General features: G+C 41.5%; 1 protein-coding gene across 1 annotated transcript; it reads right to left on the minus strand.

Moving 5' to 3' along the window:
• Positions 1-6,597: 6,597 nt before the first annotated feature.
• Positions 6,598-13,159, minus strand: LOC137136983 (myelin-oligodendrocyte glycoprotein-like). The gene is made up of 5 exons (XM_067522813.1): positions 12,896-13,159; positions 10,525-10,857; positions 8,898-8,999; positions 8,289-8,609; positions 6,598-7,374 (listed from the first exon to the last, which is right to left on the minus strand). Exons 1-5 carry the CDS (start codon positions 12,930-12,932, stop codon positions 7,355-7,357), a joined length of 813 nt encoding a protein of 270 aa, XP_067378914.1. The 5' UTR covers positions 12,933-13,159; the 3' UTR covers positions 6,598-7,354.
• Positions 13,160-13,249: the final 90 nt, after the last annotated feature.

A 13,249-nucleotide genomic window follows, 5' to 3' on the forward strand; every position in this document is an offset into this window, starting at 1 on the left:
GTCCTTGGGCAAGACACTGAACTCTAAGTTGCTCCTGGTGGATCAGGTGAGCACCTTGCATGACATCTACTGCCATTGGTGTGTGATGGGAATCAACATTGTTCAGTGCTTTATAAGTGGCCATTTCTACCCTGGAGAGACTCAATAATCCATCAACTAAACTATTTTTATTAGTTTATAAACAGATGAATGACATCTGACTTGGAGGATTGACTGACAGCTAGAAGGGTCAAACCCCTGACCAACTGTGGCTTTTCTGTGTCGCGTTTGCATGTTCTGCTCTTGTGTGCGTTTCCTCCCAAAGTCCAAAGACGTGTGAAGAGTTGTCTGTCTGTGTGTGTCTCTCTGTTTTGGACCTGAGACAGACTGGAGACCTGTCCAGTGTGGACCCCACATCTTGCCCAATCACAGCTGGGATAGACTCCAGTCCCCAGTGACCCTGAACAGGATAAGAGGTTGAAGATTAAGCATGGATGTTGTTAAAAATATAGATTTTTAAACTGTTACACAAAACTGTATTTCTTGAAGATCATACTCTTCTTATCAGGACATGGCGGCAGGATGTGTCCTCCACAGAAATTGGCAACCATCTCAACTGTTTCCACTCATAAAAAGGCTGAAACCATGACCCATGACCCATTGCTGTCTGTTTCACAAAGCTAAAGTGGTGGCTTGTACTCTCATGTGTATAAAGGAAGAATGTTGACTGGTAGTCAATACTGTAGTCCTGAAGTACATGTATTGATTCCTTGCTGCAAGTAAAACTCTAAAAAACGATTCAATTCAACTTTCAATTCAACTTTATTTATATAGCACCAATTCACAACAAAGTCATCTCAAGGCACATTACAGAATAAAGTCAGGACTATAAAGATGTATTGAGAGAACCCTTTTTACAGAGTTCAGCTGATTGGACAAGTTGTTAAAAATCATCTTTTGCCTTCTCATTTACATTGAGATGTAAATAGTTCTGCATGCAATAACTGAGATTCTAATGTCAAACAGGATTATCTGTAGTATTAATAGCATAAATTGTAAACATCTTATAGAAACCAGTTAAGCTTCAATTGAGCTTATTTTTGGCTTTTTTCAATATTTAGTTTTCTTCAATATTTTATACTATTCTTGTATAAAAGTTTCAACTATTTCAGCAAAAATTGTTCAGACATTTTCAGCTTTGCTTGGAAATTCCTATCAGTCCTGAAGCATTAAAAGAGCTTTTACTTTTGGACATTTTTTTTCTAGTTTGTGTCTACATGGTTTCTCCATCAGGAGGAACAGGTCAGATGCTATAAAACCACCACAGGCTGTGCTTAGTATACATCAGCTGATGTGTTTTCTCTGTTCTGCAAACAACTCAGTCTTACAGGAAATCTTGTCTGTCACCTAAACATGCAGAGTTATTCTGGTCTAAACGAGTCATTTGTTTGTCTGCTGCATGTGTCAAGTTTCCATGATCACTAATGTCTTTACTCAGTTTCTGTACATTCTTTTAAAAATTGTTACAAACACAGAAACAGTTTAGTCTTAACCCAAGAAACAACAAATGTCCTAAATGTTGGAGTTGTGTGATTTCCTGAACAATCCAACATGTATCAATCAGTTCCAGCTCCTCACAGCACGATCACATGTTTCAGATGTTCTTTATTCTACAGACAGTTTGCATTAGTCCCACAGTGTTACTGGAGAGTTTAATGTCCCGTAACTATCACTGAACATGAGAAACATGAATCTGAGATGAGTCCCCTCACTCAGTCCAAACTGTCAGTGAGCAGTATCTTCCTCCATCTGCTGGTTTCTGTCTGTACTGCTCCTCTACTGCTCTGATGGTGCTAAGACCATCAGAAGACCAAGGTAAAAACATCACAGTGACACTGGTTTGAGTCAAACTACAAAAATGCTGCAGAGCTGCCATGTAAGGCACAAGTCTGCCCCACAAGGGGCAACGTGGGGCTCAGATTCAATTCAGTTCAATTCAATTCAGCTTTATTTATATAGTGCCAATTCACAACCAAGTCACCTCAGGGCACTTTACAGAATAAAGTCAAGACTATAAAGATGTATAAAGAGAACCCAACAATTCCCCCTTGAACAAGCCATAGGCAACAGTGGAGAGGAAAAACTCCCTTTAACGGAAGAAACCTCCAGCAGAACCAGGCTCAGGGTGGACGACCATCTGCCTCGACCGGTTGGGGTGAGTGGAAAGTGAAGAGAGAAAAGAACAGAGCAACAAAAAGCAACAACAAAACATCAGCAGGTTGGTAGGACCAGTAGCTGCACGCTGGAAGACACACAGCTTCAAAGCCGGGGGACACCTGCAGAAAGGGACAGAGGGAGGACAGAGAAGGACAAAGACAACTATGGGGGAAAACACACAGAGTTAATGACATACAGTGGTGACAATTGTGGGGTGAGAGGAGAGATGGTCAAGAGGAGGAAAGGAGCTCAGTGCATACATGCAAGGGGTGGTTTCTCCTGGATAAAGGTGGTGGTAGGTGATCCTGTGGATGGTGTGGTCTCTTTCCAGCAGGTTTAAGCAGCCTATAACCTTTTTCTTGTAGTTGCTGGTGTTATCTGTTTTTAGCTTCTCATATGTTTGATGGTCGTCTAAGTGTGTGGTGAATTTATTGAGTTAATCCTCAGTGTTCAGGACAACTGTCCATCTTCCTTTGTCAGCAGGCAGAATGTTGATGTTCTCATCCCTGCTGAGAGCTGACAGGGCCATTGGGTGGTGGTGGTTTAGTATTGGTTAATGCTGCAGAGACTTTCAACCAGAGTTTTTCTGCCTCTGCAACTGGCAGATTATTGTTTCGGATTCTGTTGCTATAATAAAGTCCACAACTGGAACCTGTTTGGGGGTAATTGCAAAATTTAGGCCCTGGCCAAGACCTTCCTCTCTGGCTGGTTGAGTTTCCTGTCTGAGAGGTTCTCACCTTTCTTACTACTGGTGCCCTGCTTCACTGTCTGTTTGCAGGAGAGAAGAATGTCAAACTCCTTGATTTGTCTCTCTTTCCCTTTGTGGTGTTTGGCCTGTTGTGTATTGTGGACAAAATGTGTGACTCTGTCCAAAACTAAGTCAGGCAGGATGTAGACACTGTTTAGCTGCTACCCACCAAACCACATGATATTCTGACATGCAGAGTTTTCATGGCCTTACTTTCGATCAGGTTTCTTCAAGCTTTATAAACTCAGGTTTCTATCTCAAATAGGCTCACGTCACAATAAATTGTGAAAGTAGCTTAGAGGTAAAAGTAATGTCAACAGATTGTATGAGGTTTTCAAATAAGAACACACTGTACATCTAAAGTCAACAAATGATCAAAATGATTCCACTTACAATGTCTGGTGTCTATAGCTGCTTTGTACTGCAGAAAAAGCTTCTCTGTCAGTTCAGTGTTTGCTCAACCAGATCATGTTTTCACAAAGTTTATTCAAAGAAGACGCCTGTTTCCTCAGAGTTGACAAAAACACAGAAATAGCTTTGTGTGATTCTACAATCACAGGAGAGACTAATATGGAGTTGGACGGCTGGAAGTTTAAGATTTTCACAGCAGTCTGTAAGCAAATCAGCCACAACATTAAAACCATTGGGTGATTTAAGTAACTAAACAACAAAAGAAGCTCACTGTCATTTATAGCAATTTCTGAGAGCAGTCGTGTGGGAAACTGGACAGTGGAAATTTAAATTAGACATATTACAAGACACCTGAGTGTAATTTCTGACATGCCAGAAATCCAACCAATCATCTGGGAGTAGGATCACTCGTTGTTCAGGTGGCTGCAGGACCCTGCTCACACTGCACATCACAAGACAACCAGTCAGGCCACAATTCTGTGGACTGGGGCTAAACAGTGACCTGTGTCCTCCTGTCCCAGGTGTGTCTGTGCTGCTGCTGTGTGGACTCACTGTTTGTGCAGGTGAAAACAAGCACTGACAGGACTTTGACACTTCATATCTCAGCAGAAATAACAACTTTCTCCATGCAGGGTCCCATTTGTGAAACATAACAGACATAAAATTATGTTTTCCTCTGTGTGTCCCCAACTGTCTCTGAACGTCAGTCCAAACCTTCAGCAGTTCTTCAATGGAGACTCAGTGTCTCTGAGTTGTGTTGAAGATGGACAGACAGTTGATGGATGGACAGTGAAGAGGACCAGACTGAGGAGTGTGGATCTGATCATCAGGACTTTCGTACTGTTTAATGTTTCCTCCTGTGTTCTTGATGTGTTGTCCTCATACTCTGGACATTACTGGTGTAAAACCAGTTCAGGACAGAGGACAGACCAGATCAACATCAGTGTAGCTCGTAAATGTTTGTTTCTGTAATAATGCTGCTGGTATGTTCACTGTAACTTCTGGAAGCAGTAACTCTGTCTCTGTATGTCTCTGTCTGTGTTGACACAACCACCTCATCTGCTACCTCTCCTATATCTGATATTCCCTTTTCTCCTCCTCCTCCTCCCTCCTTCATCCCAGTTGTTGCAGCTCTGGGTTCTCTGGTTCTGCTGATTGTGGTTCTGGTTCTTAACCTGATTTTTATTGTAATTGTTAAATTGGAGACTTATTGCTGCCTGGCTCCACTTCACAATATTATCAGTCCTGTTAGTTCCTTCTGTGTCGATTCACTGTATGAAAACATGCAAAAGGTAAAAACGTCCACAAATCGGTCTGATGTCGTGAGAACCCTGTTAAGACAGAAGCAAACAGAACAAGAAACTCTGACCTGACATGTGAACAATGAGCAGCAGCTTCATATCAGACCTCAGACACAGTGATATCTAGTGGTTTTTACAGGACACAGCAGCCAGTTTACACAAACCACAGTTTATCCTTGAGTTTAAGGACACAGAGTAAATGGTAAATGTTCTGCACTTATATAGAGCTTTTCTACCTATCAAAGCGCTTTACACTGCTTCTTATTCACCCATTCACACTCACAATCACACACACATTCATACACCGATGGGGGAGCTGCTATGCAGCTGGCCAACACTCACCAGGAGCAACTAAGTTGGGGTTCAGTGTCTTGCTCAAGGACACTTCGACATGTGACCGGTGGAGCTGGGGATTGAACTAACAACTGTGAGATTGGTGGACAACCGCTCTACCTTCCTGCACCACAGTCACCCCAGAAACAGAGGTTTCAGAGAACAACTCACAAGCTCTATCAGTGACATCCTCAAGACAGAACCTGTAGACCTCTGAGAAGCCCCCTCCTCACCCTCAGATAAACTCTACACAGACACAGATACACACACACACACACACACACAGGCTGCATTCAGGATCAAACATACTCTTCCACAATTGAAACATGTTACAATAGAATTCATTGATCCCAGCCTGACGCTCTACCCACTGATCCACCAGGCCACATGAATCATGCAGCTGCCTTCATACAAAGACCTGTTCTGTAATTTGGCCTGTAGCACTTTGTGTAAATGTACATTTATAAATGTTTACTGCAGCAGCACAAAGACAAGTACAGACAATTGAAAAACAAAGTATATTATAAGGACAGTAATGTCCAGTAAACCATAAAAGAAAAAAGTTTACTGTATAAGTTTACTGTATAAAATACACTGTAACCATGATATACATATATAGTATGTACTATACACATATGTAAATAAAGTAGTTATTTAAGGTGACTGATGGTGTAGAGTTCAGTAATCACAGTGTACTGATGTGTTGGTTCTGGTCCACAGGTGGTGTTGTACAGTCTGGGTCTGTAGAGGTTTGGGGTTTATCACATGATGTTTTATGGATTCAGCTGTAAATAAGTGGACACCTACGTGTGATTTACCTGTTTGTTTGCCTTTGTGACTGGTGGTTTTAATTTTCATCCATCACATCTTTGTCTGCTTCACAGGTGCGGATGAGGTCACCTAAGGTCAGGTGGTCATCAGAATTCAGAAGACTGGTAACCATGACAACACAGTGACCTTTCCTCAGTAAATAACATAAATACATCAGACACAGTTACATTATTGTGTTGTTTACATTTCAGAGCAGCCACATGACCCTGGTGTTGTGTGCTCATCAGCTCATCAAGGCTCGTATCTACACGTGAAGACTGAAGAAAGGGGGACCATGTCCAACGTCTCCTTAAGATACAGATTCTCCCTGTAATACTGCTGCTCACAGCTTCTTCAAACAGTTTTATCACTGGTTCTGTGGTGTGATGATTACTGCAGCAGGTTAACTGTGGTGTGTCCTCCTCAGGAACCATCACATGACACACAGACAAAACCCAACCTGTAACCTGGACAGTCAGTCCCACGACCTGTTTAAACGTCATCATCCCTCCCAGGGACTGCACTTCCTGAGCACGGACCTGAGCTGGTGATGCTCAGCTGTGTTGCCTCTGACTAAGGTCAAAAGTCATAGACAGGACTAACATGTAAAGAAGAGTCCATGTTAAAGTACATGGGTTTATCATTGATGAGGAACATTGTGTAGTGTTGCAGTGATGTGTGTGGGTTGTTGGATCCAGAGTGTGACTGAGTGTGTGATAAATATTTCATTAATAAGTTAATTTGACCATAAACTGGTTTGATGTCTCATTGTTGAAGACATGGCCACAGAGTTAGAGCTGTAGAAAGACAAACATTTATTTTATTCTTCATGCAGATCAGGTCCATGTACATGGTTATTTACAGCAACGCTCTGTTTACAGTTAAAATCAGAAAGAGGGGGGGAGGGGGGCAAACACAGGACAGGAAGTAAACAGTGTGAAAACACACAGGAACAGTTATAAGAAATAAAAATATAAAGGGCTGGAGTGTCGAGGAAAAAGAGATGAGCTATGACAAGACAGTTTGTCACTGAGGGTTTATAAAGACACACCAGGGTCTCTGATGTCCCTCAGACAGTGAGGACTGGCCTCCTCAATGATAACACAGGGATGAGTGAAGGGGCTTAGGGTGAACACAGAGACACTTTGGTGTAAAATGTCTTCAGTGATCCTCTGTCTACAGCTCAGGGGGACATTATGAGCTGCAGGTCACTAACACAGTATCTACAGTCACTGCATCAGTCCACACACAATATTCCACTGTGACCAAGTGAAAACAGGCTGTTGGACTTTTGTTTGATAGAAACTGTGTCAGAAAAGTCAAGTAGAAGCTTTTTTTTACTTTTCCTTCAGTTGTCAGATTTAAGAACAACATGTAAATATCACAGTGTTAATTAAAGACATCCCCTCAAAGTATCAATGGACAATATACTTAAACTGTGGACATGTGTTTTCTTTATTAAAGGGTGTCGTCATACAGCCTCTTCTTGTCTTCATCCATTTTCTTTCTGTTCCAAAGTCAGATCAGATAAATAATCAAAGTGATGGATCAGCCATCAGTGGACCAGACCAGTTCCTGAGGAGACAGAGAAAAACAAAGTGATGGTCAAACACAGACTCAGCACTGAGGTTCATATGATAACAGAGACATTGATCTCCTGTGAGTAAAAGGCAAAAACTGATCAATACACACTGATAGCTGGTTCTCTGCTTTTTCCATCATCATCAGGAGGCATCTGATTGGGCCCAGATTGATTTTGCAGCAGGACAATAAGTCAAACATCTGAAGAACTGCAGCTCTCACCTTTGTTTAAATTTCACATTTTCTTCCTTGTGTGAAAAACTGAATTTGTGAACTGAACGTCACATCTGACCCTTTCACTTCAAACTCTTCAGTCTCTTAGTCCAACAACAGGCCCTTAGATGTAGATCAGCCTCTACATCACTGTGGTCTCTATATTACTGAGTCAGTCTTAGACAGAACTGCTGAGGGAAGGTGTGAACAGGTAACAGGGAGAACTGGATCTGGTTTAGAGTCAGCACTGACTGATTTTGTCTGTGTTAAACCAGAGTGACACAGTCAGAGAAAAACATCCCGTCACTTCCTTCTACTTCCTCTCCTGGGTCACTGCAGGCAGTAAGAAAACCAGACAGTAACCAAGTCACTAAACCAGGAGTGAAGAAAATGAGAACACAGCAGTGATCAGACCTTTTCCTTCAGCAGCATGAGATCTGACCTCAGGTCAGTCTGTCAGGTCTGTAGGTGAGGATACAGTAAAACCTCATGTAATGATTTAATCCACATCATGTAAAAACCTGCAGGGGGTGGTGTGTCAGTTAATGAACACATGTTTTAGAACTGAGCTGATGAACTAACATTAGAATTAAACTTCTGTATCCAGCAAAATCCATTGCATTATATTTTCCAGGATTTCAGAGTTATCAGCAGGATCCCAGAACCTCAGAACTGTGTAGTGGATTTATACTCACTTTTGACCAAGAGTTTCAAAGTTTTCTGTGCCAGGATGTCTACATCTCTGTAGACGATGCAGGTGTAGACGCCAGTGTCTTTACAGACTGGGTTCTTCAGGATCAGACTGAGGTCTCCAGTTTCCAGCGGGTCTTTCTTCATCTCTGTGCGACCTCTGTAGGAGCTGTGCTTTTTAAATTCATTGTTTAGGCCCTTCCCAAACACGAGGACTGTTTTGTGGTTGGTGCCTGAGAGTCTCCACTTGACTGTGACATCCCCAGCCAGGTTAGCTGTAGTTTTAAAGGGCAGCAGGACAGACTCCACCCCCTCTGTCACCATCACTGAGAAGACAAGGAAGAAGAGGGTTTAGAGACAGAAAACACATTAGTCTCCACTTCTCTCCTGGTCTCCACCTGCAGCTGGGACACTGTTTTCTTTGGAGTTTGTGGGGAACTGAACCTGGTCTCTGTCAGTTTAAAAGAGGTAAGAGAGACACTTGAGGTTCAGTTTTATCTCACTGGATTCGGTGAGATCACTCTGCTGATGCAGTTAATCTGAACTCAAGTGATCTAATGGAATAAGGCCAACTCAACCAGATCACTTTAACACACAGTAAACATAACACATACCTATGTAGTTTTTATACACGATGACACCAACAGCAGCCAGTAGAACCAGGAAAACCAGGAGAACCAGGGAAGCTGCTAGAACCCAGGGCCAGACAGGAGGTTCTGTTGTCGACACAAATAACTCCAGTTTAAAATGACCCAATGTTAAATACATTTCTGATAAATTGAGAAAGTAAGTGATTTGTCCTCTGACCCGAGTCTGCTGAAGAGGTTTCTTTTAATTATTGTGTGATAAATTTGGTTTTGGACCCAGAAGAAGCTCAGACACAACGTGGGTTAAATTCAAAAGAGTTTATAAAGCACCATCAGGTTTTCTTATGGTGCTGGAACCAGGAGGGCTGGATTGAGTCTATCAGAACCCTCAGAACAACGTGAGGAGAATAATGAAGAAAATGTGTACTGCATTAAAACCACAAACTAGACCTTTAATGTGGTTGGTAGACGACTTTCAGACTGATCTGATCTTTGAAGAATCTAAGAATTGCTGGCTTTTCACTTACACCCTGTTCCACCAGAACGAGGCTACAGATCATCGTACTGCAGCTGACTCACAGGACCAGAGCAGGTCTCTGGAAAAGAACTGACCAACACCAGAGCCAAGAAATGACTGAGAAACACTGTTCTAGACCCAGAACCAGGAGCAGTTGATGAAGGTCATTAGAAAGCAAAATCTTTTTTATATTTACTTTAAATTCTTATATATGTTTATTTTTTATGTTTTTCCTCATTAATGAAGTTTAATCGGTTCTGTTTCTGTTTTACTACCCTGAAAGTTCAGTTTATTCTGTACTTACATTTTGTACAGCTTTGACAAGCTTTTCAATCATCTGTGAAACCCTCTAAATTACATTAACCTGCACACAAAGTTGAATTGATTGATTGATTTGGGAAAAAAGGTGTCAAAAAGACCAGTATGATGGATGTCAAAGGTAAGTACAGACTCAGAAAATTATGTCCAGGAGGCCTGCTAAAGGTTAAAGGTCAGAATCAGAGCCAGTCCAAAGGAAGAATCATACATTTACAGCAAAAGAACCTGAAAACCTCTGGTACCTGAGAAAACACCAACAAGGATGCAGCAGATGGAGAGGAGATGGAATTAATTTGAAAATATTAAAGAAACATAAAGCATATCCTGAATCAAACTGTGTTTTCTGGTAAAGAGTTAATTAAATTCTGGATAAAAATGATAAAAATTCTCTTTGTCTGTCATGTTTAAAATGAATCTGATTTTCATACTGTGAATAATTTTCAGTGGATTTCAACAGTCAGAACCTTGGTTCATGTAGAACATGAGTAGATCAATCCATGGGTACTCGGATCTCAGAGTCAAAGCTAAGGAACCTGGGTTTCTGCTGGTGGACAGTCCTGCCTAAAGACTCCTAAAGCCATCTGTCAATCAGGTTTAGGGTTTTGACAGACCAGGCCAAGCTGAGAACTTCAACCACTCATCATCATGTTTCTTCTGCTCCATTCAGCATCCACAGACCCTTTTTAAACTTTTCCTCAGGCAGCTTTATGATTCCTCACAGGAAGCTTGTGAGCAGAACTTTACAATAGAAGAACAGAAACATTTGGTAATTTCTACATTACTGATGACATGTAACAGTTTCTGCTCTTTTGAACTGACCTGTGACCAGCAGCTGTACTCCTGTCTGGATCTGGTCTTGTCCAAACTTACGGACAGTGCAAAGGTATTTGCCACTGTCTCTGATGGTGGGTTTTCTCAGAGTAAGGCTGAGGTCTCCAGTCTGCAGAGCATCAACCCTCATCGAGGTTCGGCTCCAGTAATAATGGTTCTGGTCTTCATAGATATCACTGCTCTCATCACGGAGATGAACAGTGAAGTCTGGGAGGTCCTCACGGCTCCAAACCACTGTGGAAACAGAAGTATTGACCTGGCAGGGCAGGAGGACAGACTCCACTCCTTCATACACCTCTACACCCAAGGCATGCTGGGAAACTGAAAGGACACAATTATCCATCAGAGACATTGTTCATATGTGATGGTGACAGTCATTATTTCAAAGCTGTGAACAGTTAGAATTTAAGAAACAAACCTTTTTTCCATGGATCCAAACTGATCTGAAATCATGTTTGATCTACATGTAGTGTTTGAGAAGCTGTAAAGTATGTACTGATGGGGGGTTGGGGGCAGGAGGGGCAGCAGAAGACAATGTCTACAGAAAAGGACCACTAGTGACCCATACAATCCCTCCCTGACTCCTGTCTTTTTAATATCATGAATACACTCACTACTGTGTCCTGTAAGACATAAAATATAAAACGTTTGAGGCACGTCCAAAAACACATCAGTGAGACTTTTCACTCTGGTTTTAAATGTGTCACAGGTCATCAGATCAGCTGGGACATAAGTTTTCTTTAGCACTTCCTGCATTTTTCTTTAGCTGCTTAATGGATCCCACCATGGGGAAATTGCTTTTTGGACATGTTAGATGGCATTGTGATGGGGGTTTCAGGGTCTTATCCAAAGACACTTTGTGGCCAGGAGGAACCAGGAACCAAACCACCAATCTTGAGGTTCATGGAGAACCAGTCTAACAACTGAGCCACAGTCACAGTCCAGCTCACTGGTTGTTTAACTTGTGATCTGATCATCTGACACACATTTTAAAATCATTAAGGAGAGAATGGGAGACACAGCTCTGAAAAAAAGTTTTTAAGAGTTTTCAGACAACAACACAGAGCTTTAAGCATCTAAGTAAATGTGGTGTTTACTAATTTACACCTGTGATCCTGACAGATCTTTCTGGATTCTTATAAATATCAGACTGATAATGTTTGAGTAGCTCTGACCCACAGCCTCCACCTGGTTAAAACTACAAACCAGAGGGACTCATTTCAATTTCAGACCTACACTGTGACTGTTTGAATGTGGACACACTGTGGACAAGTACAATGCAGTGATCTGTGGGTCCAGGTTTTAAGATTCATATATTTACTGTAAACACCAATCAGACAGCTTGTTATGTATGATATTCTATATGAAGAAAATTAAATCTGGAACAAATTAATTCGAATGCCAGTGCAGTTTAAATAGTATTTAAATAAGCAAATGCAAAACATTTTCAAAAAAGTTTGAAAATTGTGCTCATTTGAAAATGATTTAAAACCTGTTTTTTGACTTTAAATAATAGAAATGTTGAAAAAGAGAAATTAGGTTGATTTCAGTGGGTGACAGTGTGGAGTGCAGATGAGTCAGATTATCACCCAGACTCTTTTACTGCTGAGCCACGCTGTTATAAAACCTGCAGAATGTGACACTGTGTTGCTGAAATGAGAACATTTCTGTAAGCGATATCACTTTAGTTTAAATGATCAGCTGTCAGAAATAAAAGTAGGTGTGAGCAATGACGTCAGGGTGAGAGCAGGTTTAAAACACTCAGTAAGTGACACAAGGTCTCCTCTGTAGTTACAGTACTATGAAGTCCAGAGCTTGTCAAGTCATCCTACAGTGACAGATCTTTTGTGTTAAATGGGTCTGTTATTCCTAAATGTCACAATGGAGCAGTGTAGGTGAAGCACTGCAGGACCAGCAGAGAGTCTCTACACAAAGTGGATCAGTGTGAACCAAACCACACAGCTGAACAAACTCCAGGCAGAAGGCAGGAGTACGGATTATTAGAGCATCACAGTGAGCGAGTACAACAAAAGACAGAGCTGGAAGTGGAGGTTAGCTCATGACCTAATGACCCCCAGTCTTTACAGTAACAGACTCTCAAGACACACACACATGTATCTCTGTATTAACCATCCAACCAAAATCTGTCCCTGTCAGATCAACATTCTTGCTACATACTAACATCACAAAAAGAAACACAGCAGCAAACATTAAGAAACATCAGGTAATTTGTTCAAAGCATTTATTAAAATGATGAGCATGTAACTTAACAGTTCACCTGGACATGGACTGAAATCTCAGTGTCACTGTGTCATAATGTTGTTTAAATAATCAGATCAGAGGGACAAGAGGGTCTTACCCTGCAGGAGGACCAAAACCACCACAAACATCTTCATCTTACAGGAAAAAAACTGTTTAGCTCCATGAAACGTTTCTCCACAAATACAGTTGTTGTGGCTGATGGTTAAAATAAATCAGAGACACAGAGACAGAGACAGCAGGGTTTTCTGTGGGTGTGGGTGAGACGTTTGTCTCCTCCCAGTCAGATGAAAACAGAGAGTTCACAAACTCAGAGCAGACAAAGAACAATGAGCAGTGAAAGGCAGAGACAGGGACCAACATTTACATGTCACTGTCCATCACAGTGAGGGTTTGTTGGTGTGAATAAGAGACAGACAGGATCCTGTATCAATCAGTGAATTCATAAAGGTCA

The sequence above is a fragment of the Channa argus genome, chromosome 12 (genome assembly GCF_033026475.1).
Source record: "Channa argus isolate prfri chromosome 12, Channa argus male v1.0, whole genome shotgun sequence".
Lineage (NCBI taxonomy): Eukaryota > Metazoa > Chordata > Actinopteri > Anabantiformes > Channidae > Channa > Channa argus.

Excerpts from the sequence above, each read along its gene's own strand:
- LOC137136983 (XM_067522813.1), bottom strand. The coding sequence starts at position 12,932 with ATGAAGATGTTTGTGGTGGTTTTGGTCCTCCTGCAGG. Across the intron at positions 10,858-12,895 it reads GGTTTTGGTCCTCCTGCAGG|TTTCCCAGCATGCCTTGGGT; the intron begins GTAAGACCCTCT and ends GTGTCCTTTCAG. Across the intron at positions 8,610-8,897 it reads CGTGTATAAAAACTACATAG|TGATGGTGACAGAGGGGGTG; the intron begins GTATGTGTTATG and ends TTGTCTTCTCAG.